This window comes from Rana temporaria, chromosome 12, assembly GCF_905171775.1.
Source record: "Rana temporaria chromosome 12, aRanTem1.1, whole genome shotgun sequence".
Classification (NCBI taxonomy): domain Eukaryota; kingdom Metazoa; phylum Chordata; class Amphibia; order Anura; family Ranidae; genus Rana; species Rana temporaria.
In genome coordinates this window covers 24,960,515-24,984,307 of record NC_053500.1, presented here as the reverse complement: position 1 = coordinate 24,984,307, position 23,793 = coordinate 24,960,515, and the positions used below count along the sequence as shown (strand labels likewise).

Sequence of the window (23,793 nt, the reverse complement as noted above, 5' to 3'; positions counted from 1 at the left end):
ATCCCAGTGTGCATTGCTCCAAAGTACGCCGCAAGGATGTATTGGTTTCGACGTGAACGTAAATTACGTCCAGCCCTATTCACGGACGACTTACGCAAACAACGTAAAATTTTCAAATTTCGACGCGGGAACGACAGCCATACTTAACATTGACTAGGCCAGCTATTTGATGGAATAACTTTACGCCTGAAAACACCTTACGTAAACGGCGTATCTTTACTGCGACGGGCAAGCGTATGTTCGTGAATCGGTGTATCTAGTCATTTACATATTCTACGCCAAACTCAACGAAAGCGCCACCTAGCGGCCAGCCTAAATATTGCACCCTAAGATACGACGGCGCAGGCTGACGTATCTTAGCTAGGTTTAAGTGTATCTCAGTTTGAGAATACACTTAAACTTAGGACGGCGCAGATTCCGAGTTAGGTCGGCGTATCTACTGATACGCCGGCCTAACTCTCTCTGAATCTGGCTATTTGTCTCCATTCTACGAAAGTGCGCAATTTTAATTCATGAAAGTGTTTATTTCCCAATAAATTACTGCGCAAATACAGTACGGCATAAAAAATAGCAATGACCGCCATTTTATTCCCTAGGGTCTCTGATAAAAAAATATATGTAATGTTTGGGAGTTCTGAGTAATTTTCTAGCATGTAGAAAAGGAATGTCAGAATTGGCCCGGTATGGAAGTGGTTAAGCTTCTTACCTACTTCTCCTCTAAATTACCATTTTTTTTTCTTCTTTTGGAGGAAAATAAAATCCACCAGGTGTGTGGAGATCTCTATAGCAGGATCCAATCATCGGACCCGAGCCCTGCTGGGAATCCCCAGGCTTTGGTCATTTTTAGGATATGAAGGTTGTGCAGCGGCTCAATTACTTTCTGAAAAGCTGGATAATTTGTTTCGGTTCCTCACACATTTAACTCTCTGCGACTTACAGCGACTCAGGGACTTATATCTCAACTCTTTTAATAGAATGTGGAAAAATGAAAGCTGAACTCCCAGCACAAAAAGTTAATTTAACTATATTCCTCAATAGCAGCAAAAGATATAAATCCACCTGTGTGCCCATGCAAACTCATCTATTACCTTGTAAGAGTAGCAGCATCATCACTGTGCCGTCCATAGCTTGTGCATGACTCCTCTCCCTGGGGCTTCCTGTACATGAAACCATAGCTACATACACTATATTACCAGAAGTATTGGGACGCCTGCCTTTACACGCACATGAACTTTAACCACTTAAGACCCGGACCTTTATGCAGGTAAAGGACCTGGCCACTTTTTGCGATTTGGCACTGCGTCGCTTTAACTGACAATTGCGTGGTCGTGCGACGTGGCTCCCAAACAAAATTGGCGTCCTTTTTCCCCCACAAATAGAGCTTTCTTTTGGTGGTATTTGATCACCTCTGTGTTTGTTTGTTTTTCCGCTATAAACAAAAATAGAGCGTCAATTTTGAAAAAAAATGAATATTTTTTACTTTTTGCTATAATAAATATCCCCCAAAAATATATAAAAAAAAAATGTTTCCTCAGTTTAGGCCAATACGTATTCTTCTACATATTTTTCGCAAAAAAATCGCAATAAGCGTTTATTGATTGGTTTGCGCAAAAGTTATAGGCCCAGATTCTTGTATATCGGCATATCTATGCGGCGGCGTAACGTATCCGATTTACGTTACCCTGCCGCAACTTACACGGGCAAGTGCTGTATTCTCAAAGCACTTGCTCCGTAAGTTGCGGCGGCGTAGCGTAAATCACCGGGCGGAATTCAAATTCGGCGGTTAGGGGGCGTGCGCCGTCTGTAAAATATTCCAGTGTGCATTGCTCCAAATGACGTCGTTTCGACGTGGACGTAAATTACGTCTAGCCCCATTCACGGACGAGTTACGCAAACGACATAACTTTTTCAAATTTCGACGCGGGAACGACGGCCATACTTAACATTGGCTGCGCCACCATATAGCAGGGGCAACTTTACGCCGGGAAAAGCCTAACGTAAACGTCGTAACTTTACTGCGTCCGCCGCGCGTACGTTCGGGAATTCGCGTATCTAGCTAATTTGCATACTCAACGCGGAATTCGACAAAAGCGCCACCTAGCGGTCAAAAAAAAATGCAATTACGATCCGACGGCGTAAGACTTACGCCTGTCGGATCTAATGGATATCTATGCGTAACTGATTCTAAGAATCAGGCGCATAGATACGATGGCGCAACTCAGAGATACGCCGTCGTATCTCTTCTGAGAATCTGGGCCATAGCGTCTACAAAATAGGGGATAGATTTATGGCATTTTTATGAATATTTTTTTTTTTTACTAGTAATGGTGGCGATCTGCGATTTTTATCGGTACTGCGACCTTATGGCGGACACTTCGGACACTTTTGACACATCTTTGGGACCATTGGCATTTTTATAGCGATCAGTGCTATAAAAATGCATTGATTACTGTAAAAATGTCACTGGCAGGGAAGGGGTAAACACTAGGGGGCGGGGAAGGGGTTAATTATGTTCCCTCATTGTGTTCTAACTGAAGGGGTGGTGGGACTGACTAGGGGAAATGACAGATCGCTGTTCATACATTGTATGAACATGCAATCAGTCATTTCTCCCCCTGAAAGGACCGGGAGCTGTGTGTTTACACACACAGCTCCCGGTTCTTGCTCTGTAGCAAGCGATAGCGGGTGCCCGGCGGTTATCGCGCCCGCCGGGCACTCGTATCGGCACCAGGGGCGCGCGCCCCTAGTGGCTGCAATGCAAAATCACGTTATATTACGTGATTTTGCGAAGCCGAGCCGACCTGTGGGCGGTCGGCAAGAGGTTAAAGTATTTTTTAATCCTCCAAAAAAAATAAAAAAATAAGATCCTGGTCACTTAAAGCAGTTTAAACAGCACAGTGCTTGTGCTGTGTAATCTGCCCCCCCCCCTCTAAACTGTAAAAAAAAAAAACTCCCTGAACCTGCCACTTCCTGTATCCCCTCTCTGTACTGACCACAAAAATCTGATCTGCTGAGCCCTGACCACTGTGGTCAGAGTGTGTCCCTACGCAGCAGTCCTCTTTGCTCTCCTCTCTCCCCCTCACCCCCTCCTCCCTGCCTGTCAGCTCCCTCTCTGTGTCTCTGTCTCTGCCCGCTCCCCCCCTCCGCTGTTATATAAAATAAAAGACCTACAATGATCGCTGCCAGCCCCTCTATTAGAGCCTGGCATACCACACTATGTAAGTCATTTCTAAAAATGAGTGTTGTAAATACCTATTTAGAGCTATCTTCAGGCCGCGAGTCACATGACCGGCCTGAAGATAGCTCTAAATAGGTATTTACAACACTCATTTTTAGAAATGACTTAAATGTGTTATGCCAGGTTCTAATAGAGGGGCTGGCATGGATTTGAAATCTAGACTTAACAAATACTTTAAATAGGGAGTGAGCATGAACCAGGGAACGCAGCCTATATTTTCAAAGGGTCATCTTTGATGCCATCCTGAGGATCCTGGCAGGCAGGGTAGAATCTTAGCATGGAATTGAGAACCGCTGACCATACAGCATGTGTGGTGATGGGAATATTGCGTGCTTGGAGTGAACTAATAAATAACACATCAATGTCATCTCTTCTTTGTATTCCTAGTCCCATTATCATGATATCTCACTGATGTCTATGCTATCATGGTAATAACACCGTCCTGCCAATACATTACCCAGAGAGCTGACATTGCATTGTGGTCACCCACACTGTGTACTGTGTACATTGCTGTATATAAGAGGCTCTCTTTGTGTCTATGAAGACATGTCAATGGCCTTGAAGGGTCCATTTATTCACTAAACAATCTTATCACCAGACTACATTCACTGTTTTATCTGTGACTTCTACCCCGGCCTCTCCTTATAGGCAGGTGATGAATTGTATAGTGTACATACAGGCAGATGGCTTACCGACCGCTATCTACATAACATTAGGTGTCATATGTGTCCTCCGGCTGTCACTTTCTACATACTTTCTTTTATCATTTTTTATGGTTAGAATTAAAAATATATCATTCGATAAAGTAGCTTTTATTTTTTTCTGGTTGGGTAAATTTGAAATATTACATATGAAAATTTAGTATTTTAAAATGTATACACACATAATAGATTGGAGCTGTAACTCCTCCCCCTTTCTTTCTATAGCCCCATCAAAGGTTTCATTCAGAGACAGCGGGGTAGATTCAGGAAAGAATTACGCCGGCGTATCCATAGATACGACGCGTAATTCCAAAGCTGCGCCGGCGTATCTACTTTCTGTATTCAGAAAGCTAGATACGCCGACATTAGCCTAAGATACGACTGGCATAAGTCTCTTACGCCGTCGTATCTTAGGGTGCATTCTGCCGCTGGCCGCTAGGGGCGCTTCCGTTGTTGTCGGCGTAGATTATGCAAATTAACTAGATACGCCGATTCACAAACATACGTACGCCCGGCGCAATTTAGTTACGTCGTTTACGTTAGGCTTTTTCGGCGTAAGGTTGTTCCTGCTATTAGGAGGCGCACGCAATGTTAAGTATGGACGTCGTTTCCACGTCGAAATTTGAATTTTTTACGTTGTCTGCATAAGTCGTTCGCGAATAGGGCTGGACGTAATTTACGTTCACGTTGAAACCAATACGTCGTTGCGCCGTACTTGGAAGCAATGCACACTGGGATATGTACACGGACGGCGCATGCGCCGTCCTTACAAAACGTCAATCACATCAGGTCATCATACATTTACATAAAACACGCCCCCTTCCACATTTCAATTACGCGCGCTTACGCCGGCCCCATTTACGCTACACCGCCGCAAATTATGGAGCAAGTACTTTGTGAATACTGCACTTGCTCCTGTAAGTTACGGCGGCGTAGCGTAAATACGATACGCTGCGCCGCCGTATCAGTGCGCGCCCCTACCTGAATCTACCCCAGCATGTCTGAAAGCAGAGGTCTACTGATGTACTCTTTCCCATTCCTCCACAATGCTTTGTGAACCGTGTGTCATGTGTTAAGCGATAGATAGATAGATAGATAGATAGATAGATAGATAGATAGATAGATAGATAGATAGATAGATAGATAGATAGATAGAGCTTTATTTTTATTTTGTTATTAGAATTAGATTGACAGATAAATAAATAATGATATACTGTAGGTAATTGTCTCTAATCCTATCCCTAGATAGATAGATAGATGGACAGACAGATAGTAGATCTTTAGATCTTTTTTTATGATAGATAGATAGATTTTTGGATAGATATAAAGGGCCAGATCCAGAGAGAGAGTACGCCGGCGTATCTACTGATACGCCGGCGTACTTTCAAATTTCCTGCGTCGTATCTTTAGTTTGAATCCTCAAACCAAGATACGACGGCATCTGGGTTCGATCCGACAGGCGTACGGCTTCGTACGCCTTCGGATCGTAGATGCAATACTTCGGCGTCCTCTGGGTGGAGTTTGCGTCGTTTTCCGCGTCGGGTATGCAAATTATCTTTTTCCGACGATCCACGAACGTACGCGCGGCCGTCGCATTCTCTTACGTCGTCTCTAGTCGGCTTTTTTTTCCGGTGTATAGTTAAAGCTGCTATTTTGCGGCGTATAGATAGACTTGCCATGTTAAGTATGGCCGTTGTTCCCGCGTCGAAATTTGAATTTTTTTTTGCCGTAAATCGTCCGTGAATAGGGATGGACGTAACTCACGTCCAAGTTCAAAAAGTGACGTCGTTGCAACGTCATTTCGCGCAAAGCACGGCGGGAAATTTCGATACGGAGCATGCGCAGTTCAATCGGCGCGGGGACGCGCTTCATTTAAATGAACCACGCCCCCTAATCGCCGATTTGAATTCCGCCGCCAGAAATACACTACGGCGCGAAATCGTTGAGGATTCGAAATTACGCCAGGAAAGGTACGGTGGCGTAGCGTATCTCTGATACGCTGCGCCTATCTAATTCTCTGTGAATCTGCCCCATAGTACATAGGTCATTAGATAGACGATAGATTATTCAGTAGACATGATGATAAAAATTATAGATAAAGATGAATGACTAGAGATAGATAGATAGATAGATAGATACATACATACAGTAGATAGATAGAAATTGTAGATATTTAAATAGATACTGTAACGGTCACCAGCATTTACAACGTTCCATGACATCCAAGACAGCTTATCGACACTCCAACCAACAGGACCCGATCCATCCCATTTCCCCAGAATCAAGACGAGACACGCAGCTCTGTACTTGTTCCAAAATGAAGACATCTTTAATGGTTCACTCTCCGATTTTATACAGTTTTCAAGGCACAGGAACAATCAAACTCTCCACCCACACCCTGGGAGGGCTTCAATACACTTTCAGATGGCTAATTGCTAAACATTCTAGACATGTCGGCGCCGGCCTATAATTATCATGATCTAATCACTGCACATTCCTTCATTAACAGAACTCAAACAAAACACCATCACACAATGATCTCTTCTCAATCCACATCCCTAGACAGACGTTCTGTCTCCGCATACAGCTTGGCAAGTTCCATTACACATCTTATATCAATAAAATTCACACAAAGCAGCATCACACAATGAGAGGTCTTTCAGAAGCAGACTCAATTAGCATGTCACTAGCCAGGGCTAATCATAGAAATGAGTCACTATTGACTGGTTGGGTCACAATTAACCAACAACTTGCAATATCTCAAGATCCTGCAATATGAACTATCAGTGATGTCCCCTGTCCTGTAATTTAGGATATCATTTCTCAGTCACCCTATGGCCCTATCGGACATAAGGTGACCCTAGACATAAGACTCCTTGGTGACGCCGGTACAGGAGTACCCCTCATCCTTACAAAGTCTCTGTTTGTCCCGGGTCATTCCGTTACAGATAGATAGATAGATAGATAGATAGATAGATAGATAGATAGATAGATAGATAGATAGATAGATAGGTAGATAGATAGATAGATAGATACAGTAGATAGATAGAAATTGTAGATATTTAAATAGATACATAGTACAATTTATAGATATAATAGATCTTTAGATATATATAGAGTAGATAGACAGATAGATAGATAGATAGATAGATAGATAGATAGATAGATAGATAGATAGATAGATAGATAGATAGATAGATAGGAGATCATTAGATAGGCAATAGATTATTCCATTGACATAAGATGATTACATAGATAGATAAAGATGAATTGATAAATAAATAATAATATACTGTAGGTAATCATCTCTAATCCTAACCTTAGATAGATAGATATAGATGATAAACATGTATCCAGTGTGTAGTGCACTTTGGAAAGCAGGACAACCCTACATATAAGAGCCCACCTTCCCTGTGTCCGGGTGACAGGTACACTTTATTGTGACATATCTCTCAGATCGCACTGTTCTTTATGTAAATAGGATTTGAAAGCAGGCGGAAAGGTTGGGGTCTTAGGGAATACGCCTCGCTTTAAAAGTCAGGTCTTAAATAAAACACAGTCAAGCTGTGACCATTCTCGGCTCAAGATCTTCTCGGCAGCCTTAGACAATGGCTTCATCTTATATTTATAACAGACAATCAGAGAGAAGGGGAAGTGAAGAGATGGATGCCATTCTGGAAAGGACAGGGGATGCAGCAGATGTTCCACTTAATCAAGGCGTATGTAGAACAGGCATTTGGATGTTCTCCATCTTGGACTTGAGGGTCTCTGGGGGGGGGGGGGGGTTCTTCAGATATAGATGACCAGGTGTGCAGCTTAAGAGTTGGCTAGATGTGATCTTTCCTCATTTTTAAAGAATAACTTTGGTTTTGTTAAAATCGATATATAAGACGCTGTGCGACTTTCCCCCCCCCCCATTAAATCCACACAAAATTGAAATTTTAATTATAGCTGGTGTTGGGTGAGCTTAGGGCTGTCTTAATGAGAGGGCACACCTGGGCACTGCCCAGGGGCCCCAGCTGCATGGGGGGCCCCTACACTTTCCCCAAAAAATTTGATTGGCATCCTACATTAATGACTGCTAAAATAGTCACCTCTTTGGAGGGTCTGTTCCTTTTAGTCAAGTCAGACCTAACCAGGGGAGGATCCAGGGGGGCAACGGGGCAATTGCCCCCTCCGAGAATGCGGGTGAGAGAGCCGACGGGCGACTCCGCAGGTAAAAGAGAGCCGGCTGGTGGTTCAGCGTGTGAGAGAGCCAGTGAGCTGCTCCGTTGTTGAGCATCTGTGCGGCTCGGCCCGATGATGGTGTGTGGGCAGCTGCTGGCCAATCAAGGAGCAGGGGGGCGGGGGAGCAGAGAGATGACATCATCTCTCACCACCCGGTGCCCGCCCTGCATCCCTGCAGTTTCGCCCTCACTGTGCACTGTGTGCAGGCATCCGCGGCAGCAGAGAGATTAGATTACATCATCTCTCTGCTGCCTGACTGGTAATCTGCTGAGTGACTCTGGAACGTGGCAAGTGACAATCTACATCTGGTGGCCGGTGACGTGGCAAGTGACAATCTACATCTGGTGGCCGGTGACGTGGCAAGTGACAATCTACATCTGGTGACGTGGCAAGTTTCAATGTACATCTGGTGGCAGGTGACGTGGCAAGTGACAATCCGCAATGTGTGGCAGGCGACATGGCAAGTTTCAATGTACATCTGGTGGCAGATGACGTGACAAATGACAATCCGCAACTTGTGGCAGGTGACGTGGCAAGTGACAATATACATCAGGTGACGTGGCAAGTGACGATCCGCAACATGTGGCAGGTGACGTGACAAGTGACAATCTACATCAGTTGACGTGGCAAGTGACAATCCGCTACGTGTGGCAGGTGACGTGGAAAGTGAAAATCTACATCTGGTGACAGGTGACGTGGCAAGTGACAATCCGCTACGTGTGGCAGGTGATGTGGCAATTGACATCTGGTGACAGGTGACATCTACATCTGGTGACAGGTGACATGGCAAGTGACAATCCACAACGTGTGGCAGGTGACGTGGCAAGTGATGCACTCGAGGCTCCCACTGATTCTGTATTATGGTATTCATTTTTTATAACAATGTAATAATAGTAATACCTGTAATGCGCTTCAATCATTCTGACACCATAACAGCCATGATGCCGTGATGATTGAAGCGCCAACACCAATCATTGCCCCGATAAATTTACCCCCAAAAAAGTATTTTCTAAGACTAGACTCTGGATCCGCCCCTGGACCTAACTGGTAGACTGTGAGAGCGAAGCAGTGAAGTACAGTCCCTGTGCAGCACTACTAAGCAGGAAGCAGAGCCTGCCTATGTAATGGTTTAATGTATGTATAAATAAATAGTTACAAATATTTATTCACATTATTCTGATCAAATAAATATGGCATAAAAGTCTGTATTGTTCTCTTAAGGAAGTGTTACAAACGAGACCGGTGATTCTCCAATCCTGAAGTCTGCACTGGCCTCAGTAGAGTGCTGACCCTCTGAGTTCTGTGGACCATCTTGAAGCTTTTTCTGGATCTGATCTAACAAGTATTGAACTCTTTCTTCCTCCCTCCTTCTGTAAAATGTGGCGGAGATCTTTCGGCAGAAGCGTTGGGCGTAGGCTTCCAAAAAGACCATACCAAATAAAACGCAGTAGATGAGACCGATTGCTGCCGTGGTGGAGCTCTCTGGTGGGCTTGCCGGGCGGGTACAGTGTGGGGAAAAAAACGTCACGTTTGACTCAAGTACTCGGGAATAGGTGACATGATTTACTTTGAAAACTCCTAAGACGGTCACCTACAAACATAAAAGGTATGAATTACCATTTATAGCAAACACACATACTCTTCAAGAAAGCGCTGTTTGATTTTAACAAAATGGTGGCCGCTTGCACACCAACTCCCTGCTGCATAAATGTAAAAGAATGTAAAAGAAAAGGGTAAAAGATGGCTTCAGCACCTGTTCTCCACCTGTAGAAAAACTCCTCAGATGCGTTTCGCCCTTTTGGAAGATGTCATGGATATGCAGGAATGTTTGTCTGTCAGCTTACCTCCTCCAAGTGTTCACCTTAGAGGCCAGTCACTCTCACCGGGCTGCTTAAGTAATCTCTCCTGCAACATGGCTCCACCCCAGGCCCTATCAGTGAACACTATATTAACCTGTGCACTGCAAGCTAGCCGTGCTGATCAACGTTGTTTGTTAAGCATTGTGTGTTTGGGTTCCTGCTTGCCGTGTGCTACGTTTATCTCTGTGTTCCGATCTTGGCTTGTCCCCTGCTATTCCTGTTTGCTTGTGACCCTGACCTTTGGCCTGTCCTTTGTTTATCCTGTCTGCTTGTCGCCCTGACCTTGGCTTACCCCTCACTATCTCTTGTATCCTGAATGGCTGCTTCCCCTCTCTCCTCTATGCCCTACGGAGCGTGAGCTAGGGGACTCTGGGGGCTGCGACCTGGATTCAGTTGCAGCTAAGGCCATCCTCACAACTAGAGGCTCTGGTGAATACCTGCTGGATCTTAGACTCCGCGCCCCGGGGAATCTTGGGCTCAAACTTCCTGTGGGATCCCTGTTTGTGCTCCAGTGGACCTGCCTCCCATATCCACTCTGTGTTCCATCCGCAGCAGTCTGCCATAGGGTTCTCTACCTTGTGGTGCACTCCTGACTCCAACGGGGTGCATCTGTCATCTGGCCACAGGTGACCTGACAGAGGCTTTATTGTAGAGGCCCCAAAAAGGGCAAGACGAGTCTGAGAAGTTCTCTACTGGTGAAGAACAAGAGCTGAAGCCATCTTTTACCTTTCTCATTTACATTTATGCAACAGGGAGTCGATGTCTGTGTGCAGACGGCCATCAATTTGTTGAAGTCTACTGGAGCCTGACAAAGGGTTAGACCCTGTGTCAGGATTTTATTGCTGTGTTCCATTTGAGGAGATTTTCTCTTTTTCCTTCTTGTGCAGTCACTAGGCAGGAAGTGAGGGGAAAGCTATAGAAGGACACAGGTTATGTTGATTTCTGTGCCCCCCCCCCCAGTTGAGAGATTCTACCTGGTTCCCGTCCTAGTGATCACACAGGAAGTGAAGGAAACCAAACAGATATTGTAACTCTTCCCCCGATCCACAAAGTTCTTCTTTTAATGGGAACCTATCACAAAAGAAACTTAGAGGCTTGTTTTTAGTTTTGCAGAGACCTCAAAACTTTCTAAACCAAGGGCCAGTTTACTGTCTTTTGGGCTTTAGGGGGGCCAGACTAGAGCCAGTGGGAGTAGAAAATGTCCTAGCGTCCAGTGGGAGTAAACAATGGCCTATATTTGGTGTCATTTGGAGGATTAGTGCCCCACGCTGTCAGTGGAAGGAATAGTGCCCCATCATCTGTGTCAATGGAAGGAATTCTGCCCCATCGTTGGTGTGAGTGGAAGAAATTCCGCCCCATTGTTGGTGTCAATGGGAGGAATTCTGCCCAATCTTTGGTATCAGTGGGAGGAATTGTGCCCTTTTGATGGTGGGAGAAATTTCCCCCTTGATTGGTGTCAGTGGGATAAATTGTCTGAATGTCTTGGGCAGCCTTTTTACCCCCGGACGAACCCTTAAAATAATTTTCAGGTCTCGGGGAACCCCTGATAAAACCCATTCATTGGGGGTCAGTGGGAACAATGCCCCTTACTTCAGTGAAAAGAATGCCCTTTTTTACAGTGGTGGTAAGAATGGCCCTTATACAGAGAGCTATAAAGATCATTGGTGTCATACCACTTGCTCCAAGTGGCATTGGCTCAGAAGTATTTAGGCACTATGAAACAGGAGGTAAATCAGCCACAGCTCAAGGAACCCCTAGCCACCTCTGGAGGAACCCTAGGGTTCCACTGTACCCTGGTTGAGAATTGCTGGTCTAGGGCTTTGGTCACGTGGTCTTTGCCAAAAGAGAGGCTCAACCATTCTAAACTTGAATGCCCCCTTAGAGATCAGATGGACCATTGCCTAGACATTTTTATAGATATTTCTGTCACAATGGGATTATTTTAATGATACTTACATCTGCTTGATATTTCAAATCAAACAAAACTTGTAGAGACGGTAGACTATCTACCCATTGGCCAACGGCTACAGTAAAGTGGAAGACTATGTGGTCCGCGGTTATGATCAGCACCGTAAGTAGGACAAACAGCAAAATCACCAGACAGCGGAACAAGCTGGCCCCAAGCTCCTTCTTGGACATCTTAAATCCTGTTGATTTGATCAGTTTAATCGAGGAGACACTGGCCAGATTTGATACTTTCTTCTTCTTGGCCAACTGCTCCAGCTGACTTGTAATGTACTTGTTGTCAAATTTGATATTGGTTAAGTAGCTTCGTAAGTACCAAGTCGCACCTACCAACGTGTAGACAATGAAAATCCCAGCCATAACTCTATTGGCCATAAGCATAATATCCTTGAAAAGTGATTCTGCAGTTTCAAAGTTAACCTTCAGCCTGTTCCCCGCTTGAGCTATCACATTAGATACCGCAGAGGCATTGACTTGGGCTACAATGTTGACCTCTGGAGCAAACTTCCCACTCAGTGTCTCCATGGTGCAGGTGGTGTCTGTCACCAGGTTGTTCACATCATGAGCAAGATCTGTGAAGCTTTTGGTGGAGTTTAATATTTGCTCTGTAGAGTGCTGAGAAATGCAGCGGAATATCTGAAAGATAGTTTTGAGGTTTTGAAAGATATTAGGAATGATGTTCAGAGCTATGACCATGAAACAGGTCGACAGCAATAATCGAGAGCCTTGTTTGGTGCCGAGAGTTGGGATTATGATGGTCAACATGCAACGAATGGGGTGAACAAGGACGAGGAGTCCCCAGAGAAGAAGGGCCAAGATGGTAGACAACACGAAGGCAGGAAAATGATCATAGAGTAGGGAATGAAATAGCCAGGTGAAAAGGAAAATTCCAGATAAAGATGACATAATGGAACACGTTAGGACCAGCAGTAAGGTTTGCCTCCAGTCTCTTGGCACAGGGATGGAATATGCCTCAGAAACTTCCAATGCAAAGGCACGGATTCTTGGATAGATGGCAGTCTGAAAATATGCCCAGCCTGATCTGTAAGGTATAAAGAAACACATATTACAAGGCCATGGCAAGTTAAAATTGGTTCCTATACAGTATGTGTATTTCTACTAAGGATTCGGCTGTTTCCCTGGAGTATATTTTTATAATCCTATTCAGATATATACTAATTTAAACATACCCAAAAGTGTAGCCAATCTTTCCAATCGTAGTAAGTAAATGGACCTTTTTAAAGCATTAGTCCACAATAAACTGATAACTCAATTTAAGGAAGTAAGACCTAGATAACATTAAAGGAAACAGGGAAGATACTAAGGCGTAGATTCACATAGGGCGGCATTACATTGTGCGGGCGTAGCGTATCTTATTTATGCTACGCCGCCGCTACTTAGAGAGGCAAGTGCTGTATTCACAAAGCACTTGCGTCCTAAGTTACGGCGGCGTAGCGTAAATCGGCCGGCGTAAGCGCGCGTAATTCAAATGTGGAAGAGGTGGGCGTGTTTTATGTAAATTAAGCATGACCCCACGTAAATGACGCTTCGAATGAACGGCGCATGCGCCGTCCGTGGACGTATCACAGTGCGCATGCATCAGATACAAAGCCTAAGATACGTCGAACACTGCCTACGACGTGAACGTAACTTACGCACAGCCCTATTCGCGTACGACTTACGTGAACGATGTAAAAAGATACGCCTGTTCCGACGTCCATACCTTGCATGGGCTGCGCCACCTAGAGACCAGCTTTATCTTTACGCCGGCGTATGTCTTACGTAAATGGCATAACTAATTGCGACGAGCGTACGTACATTCGTGAATCGGCGTATCTTGCTCATTTACATATTAAATATGCACCCCAAGATATGACGGCGTAGGATACTTACGCCACTCGTATCTTGGCCAAATCTATGCGGAACTGATTCTATGAATCAGGCGCATAGATACGACGGCGGCCATTCGGACTTACGACGGCGTATCTGGAGATACACCATCATAAGTCTTTGAGAATCTGGCCCTAAGACTTTTTAGACACCCAAAGTAAATACCAAATGTTTTAATAAAAACTACAAAGCCCTAATTAACCTCATAAGATTGAAAAGTCACCTCAGAGGGCTACACAAGATAAAAGTACATATGCAAAGATAAAATCACAAAAAATGGTAATGAACCATATCCATGATACTCCAAAGTGGCAGATGTACATATTACCCAACGCATTTCAGCTTTTCAATAGCATATGTCTTCCTGGGGGGGGGGGGGGTTGGTATCACTAACTGTTTATCAAACAATTATACATAAAAGAACATGAGATAGGTAGAGTGTATTCAATCAAATAACCTCCAGAGATATACCCAAGACTGAACAAGGGATAACAATAGAATGCGCAATGACATTCAATCCAATGTCTGGGCTCCCACAGCAAAATAAGGAGTATAAACATTTCAAGAACGGTTAATAAATGGGAATCCACCAATAAGCTGTCGGCTAATTGGCAGCTCCTATCTCTCCACAGTGACTCACCTGTTGATGATCCTGCACGTCAGTCCTGCCTACTTAAGCCTTCCAGTTCAGATGATCTCTACCTTCGCCTTGGTCAACATCACAGAGACTTTCTCCTGCGTTCCTGTTGAAGACTTTGCTTGGCTGATGTCCCTTCTGGCTCCTGATCCAGGCTTGCTGTTCTATTATGTTCATATCTGGCTCCCTGACCTTTGGCTTGTCTGAGTATTCGATCCGGTACCTGAGCTATGTTTTGACCACGCTTACTCTGTTTATTTTCTTCTTATTATTATTATTATTATTATTAAACAAGTGTGATTTAACTCTACTTCTGTCTTGGTCTGATTCATGGTTTCTGACACACTCTTTGCAACAGTACTTGTGACTGGTTTGTCTCTTACCTTTGGCTCTCTGGGATATGGTTTAAGTGATGGTTCACTACCATGTTACGTGGTTTTATCTTTGTATATCTTCTTGGCCCGGATTCACAAAGCACTTACGCCGACGTATCTCGAGATACGCCGCGTAGGTGTAAATATGCGCCGTCGTATCTATGCGCCGGACTCTGAAACCGAGATACGCCTGAAAATATGCTTCATCCGACCGACGTAACTTTCCTACGCCGGCGTATCTTGGGCGCATATTTACGCTGGCCGCAAGTGGCGCTCCCATTGATTTCCTATTCACATATGCTAATGAGAGAGATACGTAGATTCACGAACGTACATGCGCCCGGCGCATAATATACGCGGTTTACGTAAGTCGTACGCCCGGCGTAAAGTTATTCCCCATATATGAGGTGCAACTCATGCAAACGTATGGACCAGGGAACACAGCCGTCGTATTTTACGTCGTTTACGTAGTACGTGAATAGGGCTGGGCGTAGGTTACGTTCACGTCGTAGGCAGTGATCCGTTGTATCTTAGGGAGTAGTTTCGACGTGATTCTGAACATGTGCACTGGGATACGTCCATGGGACGGCGCATGCGCCGTTCGTTTTAAGTACTTCTATGACGCTTGGCCCATCATTTGCATGGGGTCACGCCTCATTAGCATGGCTCACGCCCACTTCCACCTACGCTGGCTTACGCCAAGGAAACCCAGCGTAGATTTAAAGGGGAGTTCCAGCCATTTGTATGTTTATTAAAAGTCAGCAGCAACAAAAAGTGTAGCTGCTGGCTTTTAATAAACAGACACTTACCTGCTCCAGCGCTCCAGCGACGCGCCGGCCGGGGCTCTGCTCCTCTCCCCCCCTCCCCGGCCGGCGTCTTCATTCTCAGTGTGGGCACCCGGCCGTGACAGCTTTTGGCTTCACGGCCGGGCACCCACTGCGCATGCGCGAGCGGCACTGCGCATGCGCGAGCGGCGCGGCCAGGCGCTGCGCCGCTCAATTGGCCAGGAGATCGCCTAGGACCTGTAACGTGTCCTAGGCGATCGCCTACAGCAGCCCCTTCCTGTAGGCGATTAAGCTGCGTCGGCGTAGCGTATATTAGATACACTACGCTGGCATTAATATGCGCCAATGTATGTGAATCCCGGCCCTTGTGTTTATGTAGCCCTTTTTGGTCACTTTTTAATCTTGTGGGATGTGGCACCAAATATTTTGGGGTCTGATGTAGGAACATTTATTTATGAAGAAAGAGTAGACTAGACTGAATGACATATCTCCTTATTTCAGAGAATTCAGTAGCAAAATGTTTACTTGAGTCTCCAGCTCAATCCAATTGCAACCATTGCAGGAGAGTCCTACTCTTGAGCCTCGTTCACACGATCAGTCCATCCGATGAAAACGGTCTGAAGGACAGTTGTCTTAGGTTAACCGATGAAGCTGACTGATGGTCCGTCACGCATACACACCATAGGTTAAATAACCGATCGTGTCAGAACGCGATGACGTAAAACACAGTGACGTGCTGAAAAAAACGAAGTTCAATGCTTCCAAGCATGCGTCGACTTGATTCTGAGCATGCGCGGGTTTTTAACCGATGGTTTTGCATACTAACGATCGGTTTTGACCTATCGGTTAGCAATCCATTGGTTAAATTTTAAAGCAAGTTGGCTTTTTTTTAACCGAAGGTTAAATAACCTATGGGGCCCACACACGATCGGTTTTGACCAATTGAAAACGGTCCGTCAGACCGTTTTCATCGGTTTAACCTATCGTGTGTACGAGACTTTAATATTCTATTTTTATCTTTTATATTATTGAAAATGAACCAGGACAAGTGCCACGTGAGGTATGGTTCATCTTACCAGTGTCCAACAAGTCAAATACAAAAAATGTTTTTTAAGTGGGCAACCCCGTTAATTTTTTTGATAGTTTTTTAACCCGTAGTTTAGGTCTCCTTCCACCTTATTTCTTGGGGACATTTTTTTTTTTTTTTTACTGTTAAGCTTTGATGAGTTAAGAGCAGTTTTTTTTTCTCTCTAATAGCTTAATGTGTTTGTGCATTCTTTGTCTGTTTGTGTATAGGTGAAGGGCTGGCCGGAAATACATTAGTGTTTTGAAAATGCTCCAGGTAGAGGTTTTATCAGTCTGTGTTTTGTTCTGTAGCTTGGTAAGTAGGGTATTCAGCATTAGGGAGGATTTTTCTATAGCTTGAAGGCTTCAGGAAGGTGACATCTAATGGCTCCAAATAAATGGGTCATTAAAAGGTGATTATATGGCACTATTAAAGACTCTCTGTTCATTTCATGTATGCATTGGCTCGGAATGGAATACATCACTTGAACAGTAAATGTGTTTTAAGGGCCCATTCAAACCTGCACATGTTTTGACTCATTATGCATTGAATTGAGTCTGACAATTCTTTTCCAATGAAGGTTTAACGCACCAAGAAAAGTACACCATGTGGCCAAAGGTTTAAGCACGCCTGACCGTCACACCTGTATGAGCTTATTGGACATCCTGATCCAAGATCATGCCCCAATTGCTCCCTTTGCGTTATTAACAGCCTCAACTCTTCTCAGAATTCTTTACTCAAGGATTTGGAGTTGTGTTTGTGGAAATTTGCAGCCATTTTTGGGGTCAGGTAGTGATGCTGGATGAGAAGACAAAAACAGAACATTTCATAGCCAGGGGTGAACTGACAACTCATGGGGCCCCGGGGGGCAATAAGAGATTATGGGGCCCCCGGGCAATAGGAGATTATGGGGCCCCCGGAGCAATAAGAGATTATGGGTGCCCCGGGCAATAGGAGATTATGGGGCCCCCAAGCAATAGATTATGGGGCTACGCAGTATACACATACATACACAGTATACATAAACACAGAATACACATACACACACTGAAAAGGTGTGTCACCAGTACATTTTTTAAACCGACTGATAGGAACTCGTTCATTCCTCTGGACAGTTGCCATTATGGTCCATGGTTGAAGGCAGTCCCTCAAGGACAATATACCAGGATCAGACGCAACTGTACAGATGTTGACGTTTTTGATGTTCAGGCTGCTGTTTTATCAAACAAGTTCCTAGAGAAGGGTTATGATCCTTTGACATTGGACCGGGCGGTACAATCTGCCCGAGATACGAATAGGGAATCCTTGTTAAAGGTTCAAACCAAACAAGAGAGAAATAACTTTTCTCTACCATTCATAACTACCTTCTCAGTACAACATCAAAATATCAAACATCTAATTAGGAAGCACTGGCATATATTGCAAAGTGATCTTGTACTTGCACCTGTGTTGCCGGTAAGACCATCTGTGGTGTTTCGAGGAGCCTCATCCCTGGGAGCCAGTGTGGCCCCAAGTGTACAGGACCCTCCTAATGAAACACGAGTTTTTTGGCAAAACCTCACGGGTTACCACAGGTGTAAGAACTGCCAAGTGTGCCTTCTAAATAAATGTCAAGATCGTAAGATCTCTCATTTTTCCTCCACCAGTACTGGACGAACCCATGAAGTAAAACCATTTATCACCTGCTCCAGTAAAGGGGTGATTTACTTACTTCAATGCCCATGTGGGTTACAGTACGTGGGGAGGACTAAAAGAGAACTTAAAATCAGATTGAATGAACATATAGCCAAAATAAGAAGTGGTTTTCCAAATCATTCGGTTTCAAGACATTACGATTTGGTTCATCATAGAAACCCTGAAGGAACTTTGTTTGTGGGCATTGACAAATATAAGCCGAACTGGAGGGGAAGTTCTCTAATTAGGGAAATTTCCAAAACTGAAATGGCATGGATCCACAGATTGAGGACTTACCTCCCTCACGGCCTCAACGTGGATACTGATATTAACGCATTCATAAATAATGCTTAATCCATGGTTTATAATTTTTTCATTTATGGGCAATTATATTGTCTGTTTAGATGGAATAATTTACCAGCCTAGATGGCTGTTGGGGATTGGCCTTAAAGTGTTAGGGCATTCCTGCCTAATAACTGCAATTTTACATCGATTATAAAACAATCTATATTTTCATTTTTTATACATTTTTTATGTTTTGGTTTCACTACTTTAACACCCCCATATTGGGGACTAAGTGTGTATTCACTGAGATATAATCACTAATCGTGTGCCAACATATGGCACTTCGTTTAGTGTGGTCTCTCACATAATAGAAATGATTTAATTTTCACTATTACTTTTATTCATAAACACTTTGGCCAGTGTGGTTTTTTTCACAAATTAGATATGAATTATTCATATAAATATATAATATAATTTTTAAAAAATCTTTATTAATTAATTAATTTTTCATATACTTTTTTACATAATCCTTTTCTTGGTTTTAGAACCATTTATGCAGTGTAGTCACTCACACAATAATATATGATCTAATTTTCACTAATTAATTCATTAATATATATACATATGGATTTAATATATGATCGATGTAAAGTCATTCTATGTCATGTCATTTGGACATAGGATATGGTTCTAATTTAAGGACTTGCACAGACGCACTGAGTCTTTGTATTCAGTGCTGTCAGGCTCAATCCACAGCAGTCGTACACCTAATGTCATGGGGCCTCCTTTGTCATTGGCCCAGAGGGAGGGGGTATCTTGCTGTACTAAGACCTGAGACGTGAGCCGCTCTATGTGGAACGCAATCGCCTGGTGGTGATTGGTTGGGCGCATGCGCGAATGACTTAGGACGTGGTCCACGGCGTCACGATTTAGTTTGACAGCTAATATTTATCTTTATTTTAAAAAAAAAAAAAAAAAAAAAATTTTATACGTATTTTTATATGTTTTTTCGCGGGGTAAGTTTTGGATACTGCCCAGTAACATATACTGTGATCTCGTGTAGGATTTCTATTCCGTTTTTCAGTATGTGGAACTACATTGTTTTTAATAAATAAACCCTGAGCAGTGACGTTCATGGTCCCGCCTTTTGGGTGTTCCTACCACGCCCCGCTGCGGCGGATATCATATACACCGCAAGTGTCCGCCCTTTTAGGCGGAGATACTGAGCAACCTATGAGCATAGACTTCCGGTGAACTTAGCGACCCGGATGGAGACTGATACACTTCCGGTGCACGTGCGGATCCCGGAGCGAGGCTTGGTTAGTGAAATCAATTGATTGTTTGATTATTATTGTGTCTTTATATAAAGGGGTGGCTTCCCACGCCACTCGTACCCCGAGACGAAGTGATCTTGTCACGAAACGCGTCGGGTGGAGTGAGTGACGTGTGGACGCCATCCCTTGCATTACTCCAACGAGTGGCTCTTTGTTCCTGATACGACCGGCCGGCGTTACAGGCCAATTGCTGTCTTTTTTCAACTGAATTGTGAGTTGTATGTACATAGTTTTACTATTATTTTAATAAATTTATGCCATGTGGAGCTCTGTCTTATCTTCTATGTCCATCGTCGAGTACGGATTGGTTCTAGTACAAGTGGAGGACTCACTGCTGCCTTAAAATCTTTGGTTGAGAGATATGTTGATAGTGGTCCGGCAGGACCCAGAGTTCTGGTAAGCAGCTGCACGATTGGTGGAGGATTCACGTTTGGTGTTTTATTACTACATTCCTGGAATCTTCACGGGTGTCTTCATTTGCTATATGGACCTACAATCTTCTAAAATTATTTTGGACTATATGGACTTCATATCACTATATGTTTTGTCATTCCTTTAACAATTATTGTGGCCATGGTTCACAATTATATATGTTACTGACCACTTGATTCATATATATTATTGCTAGCAGAGAGGCCATCTGGCCCCCTGATTCCACTGAGTCTGTGTATCAAACACGGACACAGTGGTTTTGCATACACACTTGGTCATTAGTTTAATCACTAGTGCACGTTTGGGTTTAGCGCAATTATTCTTTTTACACACTGAAAAGGTACTGGAGCGGCGGGGCAGCTATAATCGTGGGATTTTTAGACCAAAAGGATGTCGGTAAGGGACATATCAGGGACAGATGTAAAAAAACACAAATTTTGACATACTGTCCCTGGTTTTACTGAGCCTGGCAACCCTGATGGGGCCCCCTAGTGGTATGGGGCCCTTGGGCAGTGCCGAGTGCCCGAATGGTCAGTCCGCCCCTGTCCATAGCTCGACTCACCAACCAGTCTGCCAGCCGATCAAATTAACCTGGCCCTTATCTATCCATTTAATGCTTGTGCTCCCACTATTGAGACGCTCATAAATTTAGTAGCGGGCACTGGTAAGGCTGCTTTTCATGGGCACTGATCAGGCTGCTTTTCATGGGCAATGGTAAGGCTGCATTTCATGGGCACTGGTAAGACTGCATTTCATGGGCACTTGAAAGCCTGCATTACACGGGCACTAATCAGTTTTCATTTCACGGGCATTGATCAGGCTGCATTTCACGGGCACTGATGAGGTTGCCTTTCATGGGCACTGGTAAGCCTGCATTTCATGGGCACTGATCAGGCTGTATTTCATGGGCATTGATCAGGCTGCATTCCATGGGCATTGATCAGGCTTCATTTCATGGGCACTGGTAAGCCTGCATTTCATGGACACTGGTAAGCCTGCATTTCATGGGCACTGATCAGGCTGTATTTCATGGGCATTGATCAGGCTGCATTTCATGGGCACTGGTAAGCCTGCATTTCATGGACACTGATCAGGCTGTATTTCATGGGCATTGATCAGGCTGCATTTCATGGGCACTGGTAAGGCTGCATTCCATGGGCACGGGTAAGGCTGCATTCCATGGGCACTGATCAGGCTGCATTCCATGGGCACTGGTAAGGCTGCAGTCTCTGACCATCTCCTGTACTACGTCTGCAGTCTCTGACCATGATAATGTGATAATGACATTGTCAAAAAGGGGTGGGGCTTGGGTGACCATAAAATGATGCCCCTCCCATGGAAAAAAAATTGCAGGCACCCATGAAAATAGCATAGCCATTAACAGCCAATACGAATGTAGCACTTTAAAAGAGTAGTCCTGAAAAAGGATAGCTGATTGGTTACTCAGGGCTTCCTCACAATGAGCTCAACTCAGGGGGTGTATTTCTAAAGAAAAAAAAAATTGCAGAGCTATTTCTCCTGTGAGTTAAAAAATATTATGCTATTTTCTCTCCAGGCCAGATGTTCTTCATTCATAAGAATACATGAATCAGATAACTACCACTTTCTGGCTGTCCCATGAGAGATAAAAAAAGATCCAGACCACCCATACCTACCAAAAACTGAAATATTGACATTTTCTTTGGGTGGAGTTGGCCTTCAAGTCAATACAGTTGATCTGAATAGACATACCTGCATTTGGAGAGGATCCTGATAGTAGTTGGAGTGTACGGTGCCATCGTGGAGAGTGTGTGTCAGTGTCAGGAGTTGTCTGAGCTGTCCCACAACATTATAAACTCACTCACTTATTAGGAAGTTACAGGACACCCCTTCCCTGCTGACTTGGGAATTTCCTGAACCTCCTACAGGGAAAACCCTCAATGTTCTATGGAACTTATTTAGAAATGAATAAGATATTTTGCATTTATTTAAAAAAAATAATAAGTGCAGAGAGCATTATTTTTAATTACTGTTTTCTTTTACTCTCTCTGACCCGTAATCCTCTTCTTTCATCCTTTCCATTCTCAATATCTACCTTCTCTGGACACTTCCATACCATCCCCCTGTCCAACACATTTACACACACCCCACCTCCACCCAAAATTCCCTAGCCCCCTACCACACACTCCATATACAGTAGGGAAAATAATTAATTATTTGATCCCCTTCGGATTTTGTAAGTTTGCCCACTTACAAAAAAATTAAGGGTGTAAGGGGAAAATACCACATTATGGCCACTAGATGGCGCTAAGGATCATAAGGTGATTATTGATTAGTTCTTTGGGAATGCAGAAGTTTTTGCTGTTGCTGTTACTTTTTCTTTGTATTTATATGGGTGGGTCCCCCAGAATCCCTCTAGCGCCAACTGCCGCCCAGGGGTGATACCACACCCCTGGAGCGCAGACTGACCTACAGGACAAATTCTGGAAATGGCAGCAGCCCTAATTTCCACAATTAGAGTATGGGAGTAAATTAACCCTCCCATTCCCCACTAATTTTAGTATAGCGCCTGTACCAAAAGAAAGGGGCGCTACAATTACAATATATGGGCAACAAATGGGCAGTCGTGACAACATGTGGGTAATAAATGAGCAATAATCAAAATATGTGGTTAACAAATGGGCAGCCACGATAATATGTGGGCAACAAATGGGTAATCAAAGTATAAAAGTAAGAAATGGGCAGTCATGTCAATATGTGTGCAGTGGTCAGTGTAGTGTAGTGGTCGGGTAGGTCAATGTAGTGGTCAGTATAGGAATCAGATTGGTCAGTGTAGTGGTCAGTATAGGAATCAGGTAGATAAGTGTAGTAGTCGGGTAATTCAGTGTAGGAATCAGGTAGTTTAGTGTTGTGGTAAGTGTAGGAATCAGGTAGGTCAGTGAAGTGGACAAGTAGGTTAGTGTAGAGGTCAGTATAGGAATCATGTAGGTCAGTGTAGAGGTTAGTGTAGTGGTCAGTGTAGTGTAGTGGACAGGTAGGTTAGTGTAGTGGTCAGGTAGGTCAGTGTAGTGGTCAGGTAGGTCAATATAGTAGTGGTCAGTATAGGAATCAGGTAGGTCAGTGTAGTGGTCAGTATAGGAATCAGGTAGGTTAGTGTATGAATCAGGTAGGTTAGTGTAGTGGTCAGTATAGGAATCAGGTAGGTTAGTGTAGGAATCAGGTAGGTTAGTGTAGTGGTCAAGTAGGTCAGTGTAGGAATCAGGTAGGCTAGTTTTGTGGTAAGTGTAGGAACTAGGTAGGTCAGTGACGTGGACAGGTAGGTTAGTGTAGAGGTCAGTATAGGAATC

The 23,793-nt window shown here is 44.0% G+C and overlaps 1 protein-coding gene across 1 annotated transcript; it reads right to left on the bottom strand.

Annotated features, from left to right (window-relative positions):
- Positions 1-9,065: 9,065 nt before the first annotated feature.
- Positions 9,066-22,287, bottom strand: LOC120919237 (osteoclast stimulatory transmembrane protein). The gene is made up of 3 exons (XM_040331300.1): positions 22,199-22,287; positions 11,982-13,032; positions 9,066-9,757 (listed from the first exon to the last, which is right to left on the bottom strand). The coding sequence occupies exons 1-3, from the start codon at positions 22,243-22,245 to the stop codon at positions 9,383-9,385; spliced, it is 1,473 nt and encodes a 490-aa protein (XP_040187234.1). The 5' UTR covers positions 22,246-22,287; the 3' UTR covers positions 9,066-9,382.
- Between the last annotated feature and the right edge of the window lie 1,506 nt (positions 22,288-23,793).